Source organism: Haemorhous mexicanus, chromosome 2 (assembly GCF_027477595.1).
Source record: "Haemorhous mexicanus isolate bHaeMex1 chromosome 2, bHaeMex1.pri, whole genome shotgun sequence".
In the NCBI taxonomy this organism is placed as follows: domain Eukaryota; kingdom Metazoa; phylum Chordata; class Aves; order Passeriformes; family Fringillidae; genus Haemorhous; species Haemorhous mexicanus.
The window spans coordinates 71,576,598-71,598,019 of NC_082342.1; the positions used below are offsets into that span (position 1 = coordinate 71,576,598).

Consider the following 21,422-nt stretch of genomic DNA (forward strand, 5'->3'; position numbering starts at 1 on the left):
TAGCCCAGTCATGCAGACTGGTTATTAGCATTAAAATGAATGCACTTGGAGGTGAAATACAGGTTTAGAGACTGACAAAGGCATGCTTTAAACTAGAATAATCATGCTAAAGTGTTGTGATGGTGTGATGATGTGGCATAACAAATGAAGGGATAATAAAGTAAGACCTCAAACCAAAAAGTGTCACTAGTGCTGAACAAGGGCAAGATGGAAAGGTGAACATCTTAGCCTTGACATTTAACTTTACAAGAAATAATTACTTATTACTCAACATAGCTAGGTACACCTACCACCATATTCTCCAGAAGAAATTATGCAGGTGAACTGCTGTTATTCTGAAGGGTTGATTTGGTGCTCTCCTCCTTTCATTCTGAAGGCTTTCAGGAACTTGTATGCTCAGAAACAAACAGTACACTCAGAGCATCCTAAACAGAGATTAAACTGCTCCCAAAAACATACTTAATACTCTCCCAAAGCAGAAATAGTCTATACTTTGTTTGCTGAGGAGTGATTGAAGTTGCTGCTAGAACACAGCTCAGACTGGTTATTTTGCACTCATATTTTCTGGGCTTTTCTGGAAAAAGAATTCTACATTTCTGTTTTTCTCCTGCCTATAGACCAGCAAGGCAACACAGCTGAAGAACAAATAAAATCTTTTTCTCCTGATGATCTACACATTGCTTCTTGTTAATGCTTACCTGAGAACATGAGGAGATATCTTTAAAATTCTTTTCAAACACAACAGATTTGGTATCTGGGCTGATGAGGTTAACTTCAAACCTTCCAACCTAAGGGAGAGAAAAATAAATCTAATTTATGCCTGGCTCAGGGGTATAGCATTTACAGCAAGAAAAATGTCAGAATCTTGCCCTTTCTTGCTCACATAGAGTACCTTTTGGCACAACAGCTTACTCAGCAGGAACAAGGGTGTCAGGGCGCTGTAATTCTGCCCATGTTGAGTAAGAATATTTCAGCAAGAACAATACACTCAGCTGAATAACAAAAATTACTTGGAAAAAACACAGCTTTTCTTCCCCTCCCCCACCTTTTTTCTTCAAGTTGTTTTAGTCCAAAGATCACGTTTGACAGACAATACTGAAACCTTGAGGAAACAATGTGGCTAAATTAAAAGCTGGGGGGAAAAAAGGGAATTCTTGGTTTTTAAATTATACCATAGATTAGCTGAGAAACTAAGATGATACTTTTTGCTTTGTAGTCATTCTAAATGAGAAGGTTCTGCAGGAAACTACCTTTCAGCTTTCCCAAACTGCTTCTCAAGCCCATGGAATTTATTCTACAGACCTCAGGTTTTTTCAGCTAAACCCTGTTTATTACAAGTGATAAGCTGTGGCTTTCTGAAGGGCAATGTATTCTCACTTCAGATATCATTTCCCTAAGAGAACAAAAACAAGAATGATCCTTAAAACAAATGGAAAGACAAAATCCAGGCATTTAGCCCACTGTTATTTTAAGGTCCAAAGATTTTTCCTTTTATGGGTCACCTCCTTTATGTGTCCCTCTGTTTCCTCAAAACAAGTTCCAAAGACGTGAAATGCACTTCAGGCAAGAGAAGAAAAAACCACTGTAGTCTGAAGGAAGAAGCCTTCAGTGCAGAGATGTTTGAATACTCATCTGGTAAAGAGGAGACATTAATACAAATTATCAAAAAGAGACTGACTCAAACACAAGGCTTTGGAAGTCTCATGTGAAGTTTTTTCTTTCTAAGTGCACAAAAAAAAGAGGTTTTGTTTGCATGGTAGCCTACATTGATTCTCTTTTTGAAAGAATATTCATGTTTTTCAGCTAGGTTCTAAATATCAACAACACAGACAATCCAGAACTGCATATAAAATAATCATTTCACTAAAAACTCTGCTCCTTTAAGTGATTACTCCACAAATAATTACTTTTTCTCAAAATTCGCTTAGCTCATGAGTTGAGGTGAAAGGTCAGCTAATTGTGTTCCAACCATTTATGAACAGACACAAAAATATTTATAACAAATCACGAAGTCATACTGGATCTATATTGCTTGTCTTGCAAAACTTGTCTCAAAATGCACGGGGGAAGAAGATATGGTACAAGAGCAGCAGGAGATTGCTTGCCCTAGAACCCACCTGGAACAACATAGTCCTGTTCTTCTCAGAATCAGAGGGCTGGACGTGACTGGGAGCACTGGCGTGTCTCCTGCGGGACTGTGTTTTCAGGTTTGTGTCGTGAACCCTTCTCTGCATCACTGCAGTGACACTGCTGCAGCGGGAGCGGAACTCCTGCTGCTCATCAAAGCCAGAGTCCTCCAAAATCCTCTCTGGAAAGAAGCCACGAGTGCTGGCCAGGTTGGTCAAGTTGGTCTGGCTGCCAATTGTAAACATTGCAGCGCGCCCTGGGGTGCTGTTGGGGCTGTCCAGCTCCTCAAAAGGGCTGTCCAGAGGAGAAGCTGGCACGTTTTCCTCACACAGGGGCAAGTCCAAACTCGACTCATTATTGCGCTGCTCGTTTAACAGTTTCAGGCGCTGGCGCTCATGAAGGCTGAATTTCTCTATGCAGTCGTCAATCAGTGTGGAGGGAGCTTTCTTGTGAGCCACTGTCACCTTCCCACAGTACAAGACCTCAAATTTTTGAGAGTCATAGAAGGCATCTTCACTATCCTTACTTGGTTTGGCATCTTCTTTCAGTGCTGCTTTAGAGACTTGTCTTATGCTGCTGATGACATCAGGAACCTAAGGGGACAGTGTGAAAGGCCTTTTTAGTAACCACAAATGAGATAGCAGAGACAGTGATGCATCAAGCATTTGTTAAGGTAAGTATTTACACGAGCTATTTCTCCAGCAGAGTGCCACAAGCTTCTTGGCAAAGAACATAAAATCAGTAAAGTCTAAATTCTCTATGGACAGTTTACGTAGTGGAAGCAGAGCAAATAATTTCTAATTTTTTTCCTGGAATATCTCCCAGTACATAAGGTTTTAAATTACCAGAAGGTCAATTGGCAAATGTTTGTATCCTTTTAGTTTGTTTATTTTTTACTGAGACTACCTTCTCTTTCCCATTGTCCTCTGCCCACATTGGCATGTTTTACTGCTGTGTTCTGTGAAGGGTCATCACTGCTCCTTGTTTTTATTTTGCAGAGACACTTACTCTATTCTTAAGACTTTCGGGAACAGTTTTGTGAACAAGACACCAGTAATCTCCATCAGTTTCAACTGACAGTTTTGGAATAGAGGTAGCAAGAATATGGACATTTTACTGAAGCACCAAGTACAACTGCATTAGATTTCACTTATTATCAACTACAAAAACCTTGCCCCATCCATCCTATGACACAGTTCACCTTAAGGTCACACTTCCCTGCTGCCTCAGTCATCGTGCCATTAAGCAGCACACACAAATCTCTCTTCTCCTCTGCACAGACCCCTGCTATACCCTGTAGGGCCAAACTGCACACCTCCAGAGGAAACTCACACTTTCAGCCCTGTCACCTGGTTCTTCTTGCATTTTATCCCAATCACCCTGGGAGGAGTCTGCTTTCACTACCAACACATTTAATGTACGAGCTTATTTTTCATTTTGGCTTCACTAAAGAAAACAAGGACTTCCCCAACTCTACTAACTGCAGATCAGAGTGGTAACAGTTGCTGTTTTTACAGTACCTTACCTTCTTTCCTACATATCCCATTTTCTCTAGAAGTATAATGAATGGCATCACACTACATGCATTGGAGAAGTTACTAATGACAATGAGATATCAATCCAATTTTCTTTGCAAGAGAAATCAGTTCTCAACATTCAACTAATCTAATCCATCAACTGTTTTTGTATTCTATACAGCTTCCCACTACATTTGATATTTTTCAAATAATTTTTCTATTAAAAGAAGGTAACTTTGAAGTCACACCCTAAATAATCCATGCTCTCTACAGTATCTCTTTTAGTCACACGATACCAGCTGAAGCTTGCTACTGAGGCAGCAATCTCATCTACCAACACTTCTGCAAGTCAGAGTGGAAAATTACCTCATCATAATCCCCATCTCCCATTACACACTCCTCATCCCTTGGGCATTCAACTCAAATCTGCTTCCAGTTCATTTATTGCAAAATGAAGTTCAATTCCCCTAAGGTCTGCTGACCCGTTGGCTTCTATCCCTTCAGACGTCACCATCATCTCAGTTTTCAGTGAGGCTAAAAGCCAAGTCTAGATCTGGCACAGATACCAGAGTGGAACTGTTCTTCCCTCATTTTCACTGCCAGGCTGCTTTACCATCACCCAAGGTGCACTTCCTCCCAGCCATGGCAGATCAGCTGGACATGCAAAATCTTCACCTTGCACTTGCCTGTTTGTACTCCAAGATGCAGCTCTTTTTCCACTGATTGGTCTCTTATTCTCTTATGGCCTGTGCTTGAAAAAGCTCTAGAGTTTAAATTCCTTAGTTTTCTCTTAACAAAATTCACAAACTAGCTACCTTTTAATTAAAATTTCCCTTTTTAGAATCCAGAAGCTGTTACAGAGCAATTTACATATATTTCTACTCAAAGTACAGTGACAAATGATAATTCTATTCAAAATGCATACATTTTACACACAATCAACCAGAGTAACCACTGTCAGCTGTTTAATCAGCAATTTAATTTTTTTTAGAACTGTACCATCACTTCCACTCCAATAACTGGGTTTTGCCTCCTGCTCATCACCTCTAAGACCAAAAAAACTGGATATACCTAAGTCTTTCTAACACATCCTTCCCCCTCTCTCCCCCCACAAATGTCCAAATAGGCTGGGGATAAGACACTACCAATTCTACCTCACCAGTAACACCCATCCATCCCCTCTTCTCTCAGAGATCTCCCTCCCAAAAGCACAGTTTTAAGTAATTGCAATTTTACTCACAGCAACCCACCACTCTAAGTATCCTGCAGTTTATCACTTTTATTTCCATCTTTTCCAGATTGTGTGGGCTCTTCAGACACCAGTATTTCAGCCACAATTATTAATTCAGTATCTCTGCTCCTTAAAAAGCTTTTGCAATACATAAATTGCTACAGTATTTTCACTTGCCTAGAGGGATCCTAGCATTACAGCATAGGTTTCAGCTCATACAACCCAAACAATCCTTACTCTCTGCTTTGTTTAGGTAAACTTTTGTATAGGCTATGCTGTTTTTCTGGGTGCTCCCTCATCAGCATTCACTTTTCTTCTTTTCAACCTATAGACAGACTAAAATAAAATATCAAAGTGAACATTTTGAGACCTGTTTAATCTCTGTAGATATGAATACTTTTTTAAATACAGATGAAAAGAAAAACAATGTAATGCAATAGAGGGATGTCACAATTGATAACTAATATCTGTCAGACAGCCCAGAACCAATTCCAGCTGCTTGTTAGTTGTTTCATGGGTACTCTCATTAGCATGGTGTAAAAAACAGCTTCAACTATAACATTCAAGACAGACACTAACATTGCCAGGCTATGAGTTGTGCACATGAATTTTATCGGTCTTTAGTGTACAGGAGTAACTGTGTGCTGCAATGACTGACGATGTGCCAGCCTCTGCTGTTAGACCTGACCCTCTTCCCTCACGGAGCGAAAATTTCTTATAAAGAACCAAGAGCTACTTCTGAGAAGCACCTGATGAGAATACAGTATTTTCATGTAGAGATTTGACTTTGAGCAAAACCCCTAAGTGGGTTCAAGTGGAGTCTAAACAACATTCCGCATCGGTGTTTTCCTGAAATGCAAGATGCAGGAAAAGTTACATAATTCTCAATCATATATCCCAGTATGGCTTTTCACACATTTCTTTGACATATACCATTGGGTTTTGACATTTTGCTTCTCTGTGTATCAAGAAACCCCAGTCAAAATTTCACCATCGAAGTTGTGTAACTTTTTTGGATTCGGATATTAGCTTATCATCTCTTAATGTCAAAATTGCAGGGCAAAGTTAGACAAGATAATAAGCAGAATGGAGCTTTTAAAATACTGAATTATCTGGATGAAAATCCTTAACTACTTTTAGAAATCAGTTTAGGAATATGAAGATGATAGACTCCTGAAACAGTCAAAACTTACTAATGTGTTTCCAAGTTCTAGTATTTCCCTGCAGAAGTCTAATTAAATTAAGCAGCCAGAGGGGAGAAATGGGATTCTTACTCCTGAAACCCACAGGGCCATTGACAATCTTCAATATCTACTACCAGCAGTTACAGTAGAGCAAAATTAAAATGTTAAATGAGTTATTGTATAGGTTTTCAGTATTCACCTGAATATAAAGAAATTAAATCCTTAAAATATTTAAGCAATTGATCTATTTAACATACTCAGATTTTTTTTTTCAAGCCTTGAAGACAATTACATCAAGAAGAAAGACTGGATGAGACAGGGCTACACAGTGTCTTCTCAGGATGAGAGAAGCACACTTCCAGCCTAAACAAACCCTATGGTGGGACAATTCAAGAAGACTTAATTCTCCCAGATGTTGCCTCTCCCAAATCCCAGGGGCCTATCATCTTTTTCCAAATATTGCTGGACAGAGAAGGAAATGACTATGTTCCAAAGGGAGCTGCACAGGGCTTCTCAATCCAGAAAGGCAGGAGCTGATTGTGTAGTGCTGGAACACCAGTTCTCAAATGCAGAAACATAATGTAGGGCATTATTATAGGTTTTATTCATGATGTTTCCCTATACTGCTAAGTAGCAGCAGACTGTTCCATGAATCAGAACAAGGAAATTACCCCCCACCCCAATACACCTACTCAAATGTGCTGGAACAGCACACAAAGCTTTCTGTAATGCAGCAGCAACCTCATGCTTGAACACAGCAACAGGAACTCAGAACTTTCTCAGGTATTAATAACCTGAAACCAAACAAAACGGGTCTGAGAGTTTCAGGTGGGCTTTCTTCCCCTCCAGGATGTCAAGAGCATCCAGGCCTGTCAGGAAGAAACAGCAGCATGTGTACTTTAAGACCCTTGAAACAGTGCTCACAGTAATTCCACAATCTTTGAACAGAGCCAAGAGAACTCAAGAGCAGAGATCATTCCTCAGGGTTGTTCCAAACAACACAAGAGGCCAATAAGACAAGGAGAGACAGTGGGTACCATAAGTACAAAACTAAACCTGTGATACTAGTTTGGCTCTTCAGTGTGAACAACACTAAAAAACTTGGTTGAGAAAAAAAAAAAACCAAAAAACCAAACCCCAATACCAAAACCAACCAACCAAAACTGCAATGTAAGAGGCAAGTAACAAGTGCTCTGTAACTGAAGAGGCAATATTTTCCTCCAGGGAAATATATTTGATCAAGTAAGAGTAGTTACAGAAAAAGAAAAAAAAAACAAAACAAAACCACACTTGGGAACCCACATCAAGCTTTTTATTCACATCTGAGTAACTTAAGATTGTATGAACCAGTCTTCACCCAAACAGAGCAGATTCGATGTGTGGCGATTCAAAAAGGAAAAGTTAGCTGCACTCAAATGAGAATAGATGGCACTGGCCAAGCTCGGCATCACCTACAATTAGATTCTGATCTGAAAAAGCAACATAATAAATAAAGCATGACACTGACACAAAATTCGTTTACCACTGGCAATAGAGTTTTGATAGTCAAAACTAATGACAGCACCAATTTTAGCCAGAAAATCCCCAGTCTCCTCTATTTGTACCACACACCTATGATCTTGCTTAGAGACCTTTTGAGCTACCACATCATTCATTTGACCAGATAGTGTAGAATAAGGTGGCAGCACTCAGCTAATTCCTGCTCTGCAATTCAAGGGCTGGATGTAGTTCTGTCCCTTGTGACTAGACCTGCAACAGTGTTAATTCATAAAGGAAGGCAAACACCTTCCTCATGCATTAGTAGCACACTGCACAAAGGACATGTGATTAGTACTGCCAAGAAATATTCTACTATACATCAAGACACTTCACTGTGCTCTATACAGAATAGTATCTTTATGTTAGAAATGACCATCACTTTAACTGATATAAGGAATGCAAGGTCTTTCCTCTGACCAAAATGTAGATTAAAACCAATTACCACAAAATTCATCTCATGTCATGTAAGTGAGGTTTTGCTAAAACTAATTCCAACTGCCACAACCCTTAAAACCTCAGAAACGGAACTTCAGTTATGAGTATTCATCACCAATATCTTTAAGTTGCAAAATAGAGAGACTGTTGAGCCTACTAAATCATGCCTGATGCAACAGAACAATAGCACATTTTGTCACAAGTCTAGAAAGGACAGAGCATCTCCATTGTAACACTACAGGCTTTCTTGAACAGCAGTGACAGAAGCGGAAGCATTAAAAACAACAAAAAACCCAACCCTTTGAATTTACAAGAGTCTCCAGTGAGCAAAGGTGGATGTCCCCCTTTTGGCTGGAGGGGTAACTTTCAAATGCATCCCTCCGTAACTACCTGAGCAGTGCTTTCAATTTTAATCCAAACTTAGAACTTGAATGCTATGGATATTGCAAAGAAGAACAAAATTCACTGTCTGGATTCCATTATTTCCATAAATGAACAGAATTTCACTGGGCAGAGAAGCTGCAGCTCATCCTAATTTGTGTCTACCTTCCACACGGAAAACTTCAGTCTGGCATTTATTAACAAAGCAAAGCCCCTCTTCGTACTGTAAGGCTTATAAACATAAGTGTGACTGTGAAGTACTAATCTAACAAACATGCCTAACAAATGTGGCTACTTAATGACAGCATTTCTAGCAAGGCGATTACTTTCAAGACAAGGAAAAAGCTCAACCCCTCTCACTCCATCACCACACAAAGTGCAGTGGCAGATCCCTTCCACTGAACAAAGAGACAGGAGCTGAATGAACTTCACACACACTCACACACACACACACACAGAAACACCCAACAGGAGCAGACAGTACCTTCTGGCGTGAGATCCAGCTCAGAAGCAGAGGCATGTCCAAGCAGAGCTGTCACCAAACCTCAGTGTCATGAACACCAAGACTCAGGAACAGATCCCTGGGATAAGAGAGTGCAGAAAGGATCCCCCTCTCACAAAGGGCTGGCAGGGCTGTCATGGCATTTCCTCAGGCTCGTTATTTCAGCAGAGCCAGAAATCCATGCAGCAGCCGTTATTCTTCAAAAGTCAAGTATTTCCTGACTTGGGGCTGGAAGCATCCGCACTGCTGGATTTGAATAATGCACCCCACTCATCATCAAGCTATGTACACTTAAAAGCAAACAAAAGAGAAACAGGATACTGCTCAGAAATCAACACCCTGCGCTTTGCTAATTACTGGGAGTTTGATATCTGTCAATAAGAAAGCAACGCAATATGAGGAAAAATTAGGACTCATTCCAATTAGAAAAAATTGGAATGAGTCTCCCTTTAGTTAGTGTTAACTTGAATATCCACAAGACAGGAGAATCCAGCCACAGCAGTGAAACATGAACAGAGAGAAAACAAGCTGCATATCATATCCTGCTATGTACCAGGCATTTGACAAGGAGGCAAAGTTCTTATCTTAACAAAACCCACAACCAAATGCCAGCCAAAGTGCAGCTATCTGTAACTATTCTCTACTAGAAAGAAGGGTGGGAGAGGGAAAAAATTGTTTTCCTTTAACTGCTATGAATGTTTTTACTGCCATCCAGTTAGTCCAGCGCTGATCATTCGGACCTGTTATACTTCTAAAACTGTTGTATTCTGCTGCTTTCCACTCTGGTGAAAGTGCACCACTGACCAGTTTTCACAATAAAAATGCATCTTTCCAATAAAAAGATAAAAGACCAGCTTGCTGACACCAAGTCAGCAATTTGATGACTTTGTTTATGCTAGAGGTATTTAGAAACTAGAACAGAAGAATCTGCCATCATCAGCTGACTTACTGCTGAAGGAATACTGATATCTTTGTTTTTACAGAAATAAGAAGGACTTCCAGCCAAGAGAAACGCTATCCCAAAGAGAAAGGAATAACAGCCAAATTACTAAGCATTTCTATAACCCATCTGCAGTTACTGTACAGTCTAAAAATAACAGTTTAGAAAACTCCAGGTTCTCAGCAGGCAGTAATAAGCATCTACCATCAATTCCAATTCATTTTGCTGCATCTCTGGGCCAACAAAACACAAGCCCAGTAGTAGAAAGCTGGAACACAGGGGCTGGCAAAGAAAGTTTCAGTGAAAGCAGTTTTTGGAGCTTCAAGCTAACTGCCATCCCTGGCTGCTAGTGCTTTCACATTTCTTCTCTAGAGGCTCATGGATTTAGCCAAAGCTTAAAGCATCAGAAAACACATTAAAGGATTGATTGCCTAGAGGAACATTAAAGGATTGCATGGAATAAAGTTTTGCTTTCAGGAGACAGTCTTCTCCTATTTGCCTGGCCTATATTTTTCCCAGATGACTGGTCAAGACCCAGCTAGGTTTGCTTCTAAAGAGCTGCTACGGAGCAGTGCATGTACTTTACTCTGACATTCAGCCTCAAGCCACATACTGGGGAGATCCCATACTCCTGCTGAAGACAAAGCTGAAGACTACTACTACACCACCCTAAAGAGAGATCTTTTTTTAGATAGGTAAGCTAAAATGAAATAAAATTCAGTTTTCAAAATAATTCTTATTCAAGACCAGCCCAGGAATTATTTACACTGATGAGTTTTGATACAGTCAACAAGCAGAAAAAAGTGCCAGAGTTGCCCAGCATACATTTAGCAAACCATCACAGTAGCTAAGTTGCAGCTGGAAACTTGTGGATCACCTAACACATTCTGTGTGCTACACACACACACACACACACATACAAGGTGCTTCTACGCCAAATATCCAAATTCAAGTAAGCAGTACAATGATAGAAGGTGGATCAAGTTACTTAACAGGAAAGAATGTCTAAGAGTTATAAGTTGGTTTAGATGCCTGAGCAGACAATAGGTGCCTTTCTTTATGCAAGCACTCGACAGTGGTGCTTGGTTGAGAAAAAATAAACCAAAAAACCAAACCCCAGTACCAAAACCAACCAAACAAGACTGTATTGTAAGAGGCAAGTAACAAGTGCTCTATAATGTCACTGAAGAGGCAATATTTTGCCTATCCAAGAACTTCAGAGATGGCAGTGACAGCACAGCCAGACACAAGAGGAGCAGTGCTCAAGCAAGGATGGCTCTTGCACTCAGTATTTTGCTCCTATGTTTAGGCCAGTCAGGCTTGATGCTTTTCCACCTTTCAGATACAGCTCAAATTCACTCAGCTTGAGTACTCTGCGACCCACAGAAGTGTCAGTACAGAGGTCTCATGACGATACTTATGCTCTTGAATACGTAGATTAGTAAAACAATTCATCCACCAGTTTTATACTTTGAGCATATGCAAGTTTATTTCCAAGTTTAGGACACAGTTCCCAGGGAAAGACTTAGCAAAGTACAGCTTGCTTGGAACAGCAGCTCTTCGTAAACTTCTTTAACCCAAGTTCTTACAAACTACGAAAGTAAAAATTCAGATATTAGCTAGGAATTTTCTCCTGAAAACCATGTTTTAGCTTAAATTGGCAATTCTAGTAAGAGGTTTATTAAATATGTTGTTTTTAAAACTCCATCATGTTTAACACATACCCTATTTTTAAAAGGGCTTGCCTGAGAAGATAAGACTGTCACGTGGACAGTCTCAAACAATTAATGCATTCTCTGCATTCATTTCCTTTTGGGGGGGTGGGAGGGAAAGCTGGAGAGCTCAATGAAGTATTTTGCCCATTTATGGTCACTATCTACTTCTCCAATACAGATCAGAAGATCATGAACTTCATTTTAGCAGATTTTAAGTGGCAATACTGAAATAAATGCTCCATGCACCATGTTTATGAAGGTGGCAGTTTTTTAATTCTGTAGTTTCAGATAGAAGTTCTCAATATTTTAAATTTAAAATATTAACTAACATGTTGATTCACTATGAAATTCACTTTGGTCTGTTTTTCCTTAGCCAAGAGATCAAGATCAAGATTTCCCTAGCCAAGAGATCAAGATTTCCTACATGGCAGATCATGAAGACTCCTGAAGTGAGCATCATCCCAGATTTGGTTAAAACCTGCCACGATACCCAGGGATGACACCACTTTTATCACTCATTCACTACAATAACCACCTTCTTCTACTATCACTGAAGAAGAAGATAAGTGGTTTAAATCAGTCCTGGCTCTGGGAGATGGGAAAAGTTAGATTCTATTCAGTCTAGCAGATGTGAGTATGCTTGGTCCAAAAAGTCAGGCACTGCAATAACTTCTAGCTGCCTTAATGAGGCTAGAAATTCCTCAATGACTTGAAACCAAGGAGTTCCTTCTTTCCCTATTTGATGTTTTCCCACAAACTCTCAACTGCAGCGGGAGGTTTCAGACTACAAACTTTCCTTAAAGAAGGTTCTGCTTACAGAAAGTTGGACTCCAAGAGCAGTGTCATGCAGCAGGTGATACTGTGGCAGAGACAAAAGGTGTTACTACGGGGTCCAAGGCTCCTTTTGTCACAAGAACATTCACTAAAAAACTGTGAAAGACAAATGCACATGATTCATCAGACAATGTGGACAGAGTATAAAGAAAACAGCTTGCATCCTAGTAGCATTTCAACAGCTTTGCCATCACTGCCAAGTAATGTTCAATAAATAGATTTCTAGTACTTTGGAAACACACATCTGTACACGCTCCAGCTTGTCTGCTAATCTCACAGTTCACAAGAGCAGCTGCCTTGTCTTGTGACAGTATCAAATGCCTGAGCAACCAGCAGCACAATTAACTCCTCCCAAATAACAACCAGCAAAGAACCCAAGAATAAACACAGCAAGGAAGGATTTCAAAGCCATTCTCATCCAGATGCTGAATTACCAACTGGTCTGAAATGAGGTGCTGGGAACTTTCACCCAACTAGACTTCTTTCAGCACCAAAGTCTTGAACCACCACTTTGCCTGGGAGTCAGGGGAATAATGAATACCACACCTAAAGGCAAAGTTAGCACAGGACAAAACACTGAACGCTGCTGCTCTCCCTGGGAGTCACATTAGTCTAATCTTGTCAATCTCTAACTGCTTAAAATACTAAGATTTCATCAGCTTGTTAGTAGCTGTAAAGAGAATTAAATCATTAGGTAGTTATGGTGTTCAAATATAAATCCATACACACACAGTTGGATGGAGAAGTATTTCAAATTTAATAGCTGAAAGTAATTAAATGTGTGGTCCTTTTATGTTTTGACATAGAGAAATTCTAAAAGAGCTATGGAATTACTGTTACTACTACTACTAATAAAAAAACCAAAAAACCAAACCAAACCAAAAACAACTCACAAGACCCAGGGGGAACAGAAAAGAAAATGCTTTCCCAGAAAGCTTTGATATAAAGCAGTCAATAAAATAAACAGACAGTAAGGACCTTTCAGAGAAACAGCTTTATAAGGCAAGACTCTTGCACCAGTAGTGACACACATGAAGCAAGCTAAGGGTGTCATAGAGACCCATGAGACCCATCACATATATTTCCAAAAAGTCTGTGAGAGCATTTTGTTTTGGTTATGAGTATGGGATCTACAAAACTGAAGGGAAAAAGAGAGCATAGAGACACTTAATCACTGTGTAAGTAAGAAAGCACAACAGGTATATAGAGTCAAGATGGATGGGAAGGAGTTGTTTCTGAGCTCATCAGGGAGGTTCTACTGACTTTTTTAGGCACCATTTTCATATGTCAGGTTAAGCAACTTTTACACTGCTTCACTAATTGCTACTGGTAAATGCTACTCATTTCAGAACTGCCAAACTTTATTTTCTGAATTTACTGTGCCTGGTATGTGCTAGGTATTTCTGCACCAGCAGCTGCACAGCACTGCCTGACAGCACAAACAGCAGAATTTTTGGAATTGGCTTGAGACCACATAGGTAAGAAGAACAGCTAGGCTGCATTAAGTAACTGCTGCAAACTTTTTATAACAATACTCACTGGAAGAATAGCATTGGCATTGTGAAGTCCTAGCAACACAGTGACAAGTTAACCCAGGAGTTCTAGAATTTCAGTTCATTATTAATGCAGAGCAAAGCCCACACTGCTTCACCTTCCACAGCAGCATCTTCATTTTAGTAGTTCTGCTGGGCTTACATGGCAAGGTTTTGGCAGCAAGGGGACTGAGGGGTGACTTCCATGAGAAGCTCCCAGAGTTTCCCCAGTGTCCAACAAAGTCAATGCCAGCCAGCTCCAGGACAGACCCACCACCTACCACTGCAGTGATGGTGGTAGCCCCTCCAGGGTAATGTCTTTGAGAAGAGGAAAAATACTGTGCAAAGGCAGCTAGGACACCAAAATGAGAACACAGGAGGGGAACAGCCCTGCAGACACCAAGGTCAGTGAAGAAGGTGTCAGAAGTCAGGGCAGGAGGTGCTCAGGTGCCAGAGCTGAGGTTCCCCTGCAGCCCATGGAGCAACCATGGTGAGGCAGCTGCACCCCTGCAGCCCATGGAGATCCATTCTGGAGCAGAGATCCATCTGCAGCCCGTGGAGGATGCTACACTGGAGCACTGGAAGATCAAAGGAGCCTGTAACTCCATGGGAAGCCCATGCTGCAGCAGGCTCCTGGCAGGGACCTGTGGACCCATAGAGAGAGAAGCCAACAGTGAAGACAGTTTGCTGGCAGGACTTCAGCAGGAGACCCATGCTGGAACAGCCTGTTCCTGAAGGACTACACCCTGTGGGAGGGGCCCACGCTGGAGCAGCCTGTTCCTGAAGAACTGCACCCGTGGGAAAGGCCCAGATTGGAGAAGTTGGTAGAGAGCTTTCTCCTCTGGGAGTGGCCCCACTCTGGAGCAGGGGAAGAGTGTCAGGAGTCCTGCTCCTGAGGAGGAAGGAGTGGCAGAGACAATGTGTGATGAACCCCCATTCCCTGTCCCCCTGAGCTGCTGAGGGGGAAGAAGATAGAGAAAATTAGAAGTTAAGTTCAAGAAGAAGGGAGGAGTGGGGGGATGGTGCTTTCAAGATTTGGTTTTATTTCTCAGTACCCTACTCTGATTTGCTTGGTAATAAATTACACTCAGGCTGAGTCTGCTTTGCCCATGACAGTAATTGGTGAGGTAAGGATCTCTCCCTGTCCTTACCTCGATCTACAAACCTTGTGTTATATTTTCTCACTCCTGTCCAGCCGAGGATGAGTGAAAGCGTGGCTTTGGAGGGTGTCTGGTGTCCAGCCAGGGCAGCCCCCACACCAGTACTACTGGCACATCTTAGCTGGATACCTGTGTAAGGTATGTTCTCTGCTTGTAAAGGAGAAGGGCAGCACAGTCCTGATGTCTTGGGCTTGGTAAAAATATACTTAGCTGTAACATGGCAAATCCCATCATGTGGCTCCTGTCTGGACTGGAAATAGAAACTCTTATTTCTGGTCTGATGGGCGAGGGATGAGAAGGGAAGAGGGATTTTGTCACTGACACAGCAGTGTTCTCATGTCATTTAAACAAGTTATTTGGAAGGATATTGTAAATCCCATTCACTTCAGCTTACTACAAGAGTTTCTTTATAATTTTACCTAAGGTATTACTTGTCATGCTCAGCTGCCATCAAAGCAAGATATGCCTTCAAATACCTTAAAGTTTCAGAAATAAGTAATAAGAAATAAGAGTGGTTCTCTCATGGAAGTCAACAATTAGGAAATTAAAACTCAGTTTATCCACAGCTTAGTCCTTCTACAGCTTATTTTTTACTTCCCATAGCTCAGACTATGAAACATTTCTCTCTGCAGCTGGAAGGCGGCTTGCTGATGAGAGTCAGCAGTAAGCACACAAACTACTAACAGAAATCAGAAAAAGAGGTGCCCTAAACAGTGAACTTCATTCCTCCTGCTCATCAACTCTCTGTCCCCTGGGGGAGCTTAGTTGATCTGGGAATTATCTATGTTAGGAATCTATTCTTGGTCATGTCTGAATGTCCTGTTCTCACTGAAGTCAGGCCTGAAACTTGTTTTGCAGAGCCCGGGAGGAAACTTTGTATCATAAAAGTCAAGCATGTTTCTTAACTACCCATTCTGTGATTCCCAGCATCCAAACCTGGAAGACAAGGTGTGTCTCTCTCTGGTGGGATTCACAAGTATGCCTTCCAGTTTCACACCCACAAGGGCTTCCAAAACAATTCCATACATTTATTGGTAAACTTCAAGGAGAAACAACAAAAATCTCAACTTCAAGGGTAATCTCAAATGTGATGGAAATATACAACACTAGTTAGATTTATTTATTCTCTGGGGAATTTTTAAACCATCTGGCAGAGTCCCAAGTGCTGTAGTTTCTGTTTGTTCAAGAGCTCTCAGGGAGCTGAAGCTATCAGAGGACACAAATTGAATAATTTCTGTTTCTGCTCTTGTAAAAACATCTTGCATAAATTAGGTAACTTCAAAACAGAGTTACAATACAATGAAGCAGGTTTAACAGATTCATACCTTATCAAGAGAATTTTATCAGAATTTATAAGAGTTCAGAAATTAATATGGACTTCAGCTAGAAGCGAAATCTGAAAAATACATAATCCATTTGAGAAGCCACTATGGAACAAATAGGCCAAAATGTAGTTCAAAGGGATTTACATGAACAGAAATAAAACTGAATATATGAGTATCTCCATCCATATTTTTTCATAAAAAAGAAGCCAAGTCAAAAGAAGTCAAGTTCACCAGCATGTAAATTTTTTTGTTTGGGTTTTGTTTATTTTTTTAAGTGGGGAAGACCTTTGTGAGGGGGTTATGAACCATTGGAGCAAACAATGACAAAATTGTAAGTGAAAGTAATAGGATAATATAAGAACAGGCATGTTTGCTCTCAAGTCCAGTACTGGGTATGTACACAGTTTCAAAGTGACAATTCAGAGCAGCTTTCTGCAGTGTTACAGCCTGCCCAGCTGAGGTTGCTCCCCCCATGCTCAAACCTACATCCCAAAGAGAGATTTTAACATCCTGTTTTCCTTCATGGGAACACTGGGAATAACTATCTCAGACTTGGATGTTCAATTCAGTATCACACCTAAAGTACTGCTCCTCCTCTACCCAAGCAGAGGAGGTATGAAAGGAGCCATTTTATGCCATTTATGCTTATCACAATCCTTGTTCACTCTGTTGGACTCCTTCAAAGATACATCACATATTAACACCAGTCTTGGAATTAAACAATTTGGAATTGCTACCAGCACGTAACACTTAAAAACCTGTGTTCCTTTCAGTTAGCAGCAGATTCATGATCATTGTTAGCCCAATTTGTTTAGATGATGCCAGCTCTGAGGCTGACCATAGCAGACAGGGGTTCTAGAAGGACACAATTAAGTAGAGTTGCTGCAAGGAATTTGCAAGCCCCAACAGCATATGGTAAAAAACAGCTACTGAACAGCAACTTTAAAACTTGTGCTCTCTTTTCATAATCAGAACACAAGAGGAAAGCAATCCATGAAATAAGAGCTAATCAAAGGAAAAAGAAAGAAAAAACAAAAAAAGACTGTTACACACGACCTCAGTTAATTACAGGGACACAGAACAAAGCCTGGATTGACAGGTCTGGAATTTGTATGTACAACCAAGGAATAACAGTCTTTTGAGTTAAAAAAACCAAAACTATCCAAAGTGTCAGAAATTGTCACTTCTGGAAATCAGTCACTGGTTTAAGTGGATAAATTGGTACGTAGGAGGATGATTTTAAGGCAGCACTTCAAAGAAACAGATTAGGTAACAACAGATGCATGTCATGTAGTAATACCCTGGTATTATACCTTGTTCCAACAAGAGGCATGAAGGTGAAATATAGGGTTTAAGACACCAAGAGTTTATTTCCAGTGGCAAATATACAAACAGTGTAAGATTAGGGTATTGGTGAAGAACAACTGGAAATTCTAGTATTTTATTAGGGGTTTTTTTCTCTCTCTATGAACAGAAGCAGGAAATTAAGATCAAAATGAGGTCATGTAGCTATAATAAATGTTGACTGCATCGAGTATTTTACCAGAAATAAACAAGGCAGAGTCATCTTTACAAGCAGCTTTTGTCAATAATCTTGTATTGTTTATAAGATACACTGACTGCTTGTTGTGAATTCCCAAGCAGATAAGAACTGTTCATAATACACAGACTTCACAAATAGCTCCACCTCAATAAAACTTGGGGATGCACACCTGCTACTCAGAAATTGGGATTCCCATCAAACTTTAAATTATGTCTTATTTCATAGTCTATCAATTTACAGTAAAATAGGTGACATTTATTCTTCTAAGAAAAAAAAAAAAAAAGGCATAATTTTGCCCAGTTTAGGAAATATCCTACAATTTCATTCTCCAAAAAAACCCAAACAGACATTTGGAAAACTATTTGTGTAATTAGAAGGATATAATAAGAGGATTTTAAAAAGAGTAAGCTGCTAAAGACCACACTTGATGTCAACTCAACACTGAAACTCCCAAGCATGTATCAAAACTACAGTGCACAGCCTAAATGTTTTTTAACCTATAATTATATGTAGACTAATTGGAAAGCCTCAAATTTACAAGAAGAACTACCCAAGTGGTGACAAGATGACAGAAGAAACTCCCACTGGAAAGGGAAACCCCACTCCCCAACAGCTTATCACAACAGCCCTCAGAAGGGCTCGCATGTGCAGCTGGAAAGGAAGAGATTCATCTCAGAGCTGAGATGCTGAAGAGATCCCCTGCTACCACCTCCCCAGTATTCTCTCAAAATATCACACCAAAAATTGTGGTGAACCTGGCAGTACTACATTAATAGCTGGCCTTGATGATCTTACAGGCATTTTTCAACTTTGACAAATCTATGATTTATCCTGATAGCTGCATAGAAATAGGATTGCAGACATCACTGCATTTCTGTTAAGCTTGGTTGGATGCTCACACCCACAGAAGGTAAGAGTGTACTTTCAAACATTAATTTACAAAAAACATCCCATTTTTAAAGCTACCCCTGCTTTACCCCAGCACTTTCACAGGCTTTATAGCAGACTTTCCTTGGATACAAAGAACTGAGGCTGTGACTGTCCCCAGCAGGTGTTGCTCATAAACTGACTAAACTGAAGCTTCAGAGCTTTTAAGTTCCCAGACAATTAAAAAATATTTAATAGACTGGGTAGGGGAGGGGGAGCTGCTTTTTACAACACAAGAAGCCCCTTCATCACATTAAGAACAAAGGTGCATTTATATCATTTCACTGCTTATCTGAACACCACCCTGTGCTATCTAAAAGAGCACACACTGCACTTTCCTGATAAAGCACCCTGTGCTAAGGTAGCTGCACCTACTGGCATATGAACACGTGTCCTGAGCCCAGTTACAAGCAGCACAGAAACAGATGATTTCAGGCTTTATGTACTCAGCTTGGGTCTAATCAGCAGCTGCACAGAGAAGCCTCTGCACACCTGCAAGCCTGAAAGAACACTGGCTGCCTTACTTTATTTTTATTCTAACTTGAGATCTTGTCATCTTAACCTTTACCTTCTAATATCATCAGCCACATTAGGCTGAGCGTCTTAGCCAAGAGCTTCCCATTCAGCCAGCCAGAAAACAGACTGCAAGACTTTTTTTTTCTTTCAATAATGTGTCTTTAATTTTAAAAGCCTAAGCTACTAAATTATTCTTTATTTTACTCTGGAGGGGGAAAAAAAATATTTGTTTACCACAGTATTCATTATATTTACAGATGCAATTTCATTTCTTTGGTCGATCTCTCAAGTTTACCACTAAAAGGATAAGGTTACAATATTTAATTTTCAACAGTACAATTGCTTGGGGAGAAAAAAAGAACTTGCTTTTCTGAGACACTCAAGAATTAGATGAGAAATTGAGACCCCTGGCAGTAAACTCTCCCCTTCACCAGCAGTGTTTCTCCATTATAGTAAAAGTGCAGCCTTTAATCTCTTTCCTTCCACAGCCATGCCCAGAAGAGTCCAGACAGATTGATCAATCATTTCTAGTCAGAAAGGGTTCTGTGAAAAGACAGAAGGTTTTCCTCTCCAAGGAACCAACCTGCAAGATCAGTTTTAAATGCCTAGGAAGGTTCATGATCTGAGGTATGGGGTAAGTTTTCCATGAAGTAATTACAAAGGCTAGGCACTAGAAAAAGAAAAAAAAAATGAAATTTTTTGTATGAGAATTAGTACCACTTTTTTAAAAGCTTTTTCTGTATCAGAATGCTTAAACAAGAGTAGCCTATCTAAAAAAAAAAAAAAATTAAAAACAAAAAAATCAAGGTTTTATTATGTCTTGTAGCCAATAATGAGTAAGTTAAATGTGCACAGAGAGGAGGAGGGGAGAGTCTCTTTTCCCAAAACTTGAACCAAATAATGAAGTCCATCTTTCCCAAGAAGATGACAGCAGACAAAGCTTTCCCTCAAAGTCACCTGTGTCGTTTGTACATTCAACTGCACTGTGACACTTCCCAAAGCAGCCAGGTTCTAGCAAACACTACAACAGCTCACACAAGGTGAACCAGCAGAGTCCACCTAGGATTTCTGTTAAGTGCTTCTGTCAGTCACTCCTGCTAGCATCATTTTTCTACACATTCAAGGAATCTGGTGGAAGATGGAAGATTGGAAGATGCCAGCCCCTCAAATTTCAGCAACAGGAAATAGCCACCACCAAATAGTTGGGTTTTTTTTTTTGTTGTGGGTGGGTTGTTTTTTTGTTTTTTGGTTTTTTTTTTTTGGTAAATACGGCGCTGAGTCTTTATGCACCAAGCACTTAAACACACAGCAATAATGCAGGTTGAAGGTGAACTTGGACAGATAAGATTACAAGATACACAGGTGCTTTATGCTTTACAGAGAATTCTGACTGGGAACAGCTCAATGTACTACCAAGGACTATCACAAATTTGGTGAAAACTGCATTAAAAAAAGCTCTGATTTTCCGAAGTCATACTCAATTTATATCCAAGTTTATTTTTAGGCATCAAGTTCTATTTTTCTCATACTTCAAAAAATAAGATTTCAGATACTTCATTCCCTAGTAAAGCTGATTTACATTACATAGCACATAAGTAGCATGAAGAGCATAATCTGATTTGTGATGGCTCATGAATGACAGACAGGACATTTATACATGCTACTTAAAACTTCATCTCTTAGGAATGCCTACCTATGGTTCTTCAGTTCAGCTCAGAAGGGCTGGGAAGAAATTCAGTTGTTCTCAAACCTTGTTTTCAGGATTCAGAAACCAGGCCACATGGTAGGCTACATCTGCACATCTTAACCATTGCATAGGGATAGCCACCTTAACCCTCCCTACAAGTTAACAAGTGCTTGTAGCAAGCAGGACTTGAGAGATTTATTTTTTCATAAACTATTTGGTTTATATAAAATTCCAGCACAGGAAGCAGGGCTGATTTCTGCTTATAAAACATTATCATTTATCGTTTCACAGAATGAAACTATCAAAATAAAGGTACAGTGTAACAGA

The 21,422-nt window shown here is 40.1% G+C and overlaps 1 protein-coding gene across 7 annotated transcripts in view; it reads right to left on the minus strand.

Moving 5' to 3' along the window:
• Nucleotides 1–21,422, minus strand: part of TBC1D4 (TBC1 domain family member 4) — a 111,150-nt gene that overhangs the window by 39,994 nt on the left and 49,734 nt on the right. For 5 of the 7 annotated variants that reach the window (XM_059839148.1, XM_059839147.1, XM_059839150.1 and 2 more), the window contains 2 exons: nt 2,118–2,720; nt 699–788 (listed from right to left, as the gene is read on the minus strand). The exons of 1 other annotated variant lie outside the window; for it this stretch is intronic. In XM_059839148.1, the coding sequence (XP_059695131.1) occupies nt 699–788; nt 2,118–2,720 (693 nt within the window). Of the gene's footprint in view, nt 1–698; nt 789–2,117; nt 2,721–8,898; nt 9,103–21,422 lie in introns of those variants that run through there. One more of the 7 variants, XM_059839149.1, reaches the window with a different exon arrangement.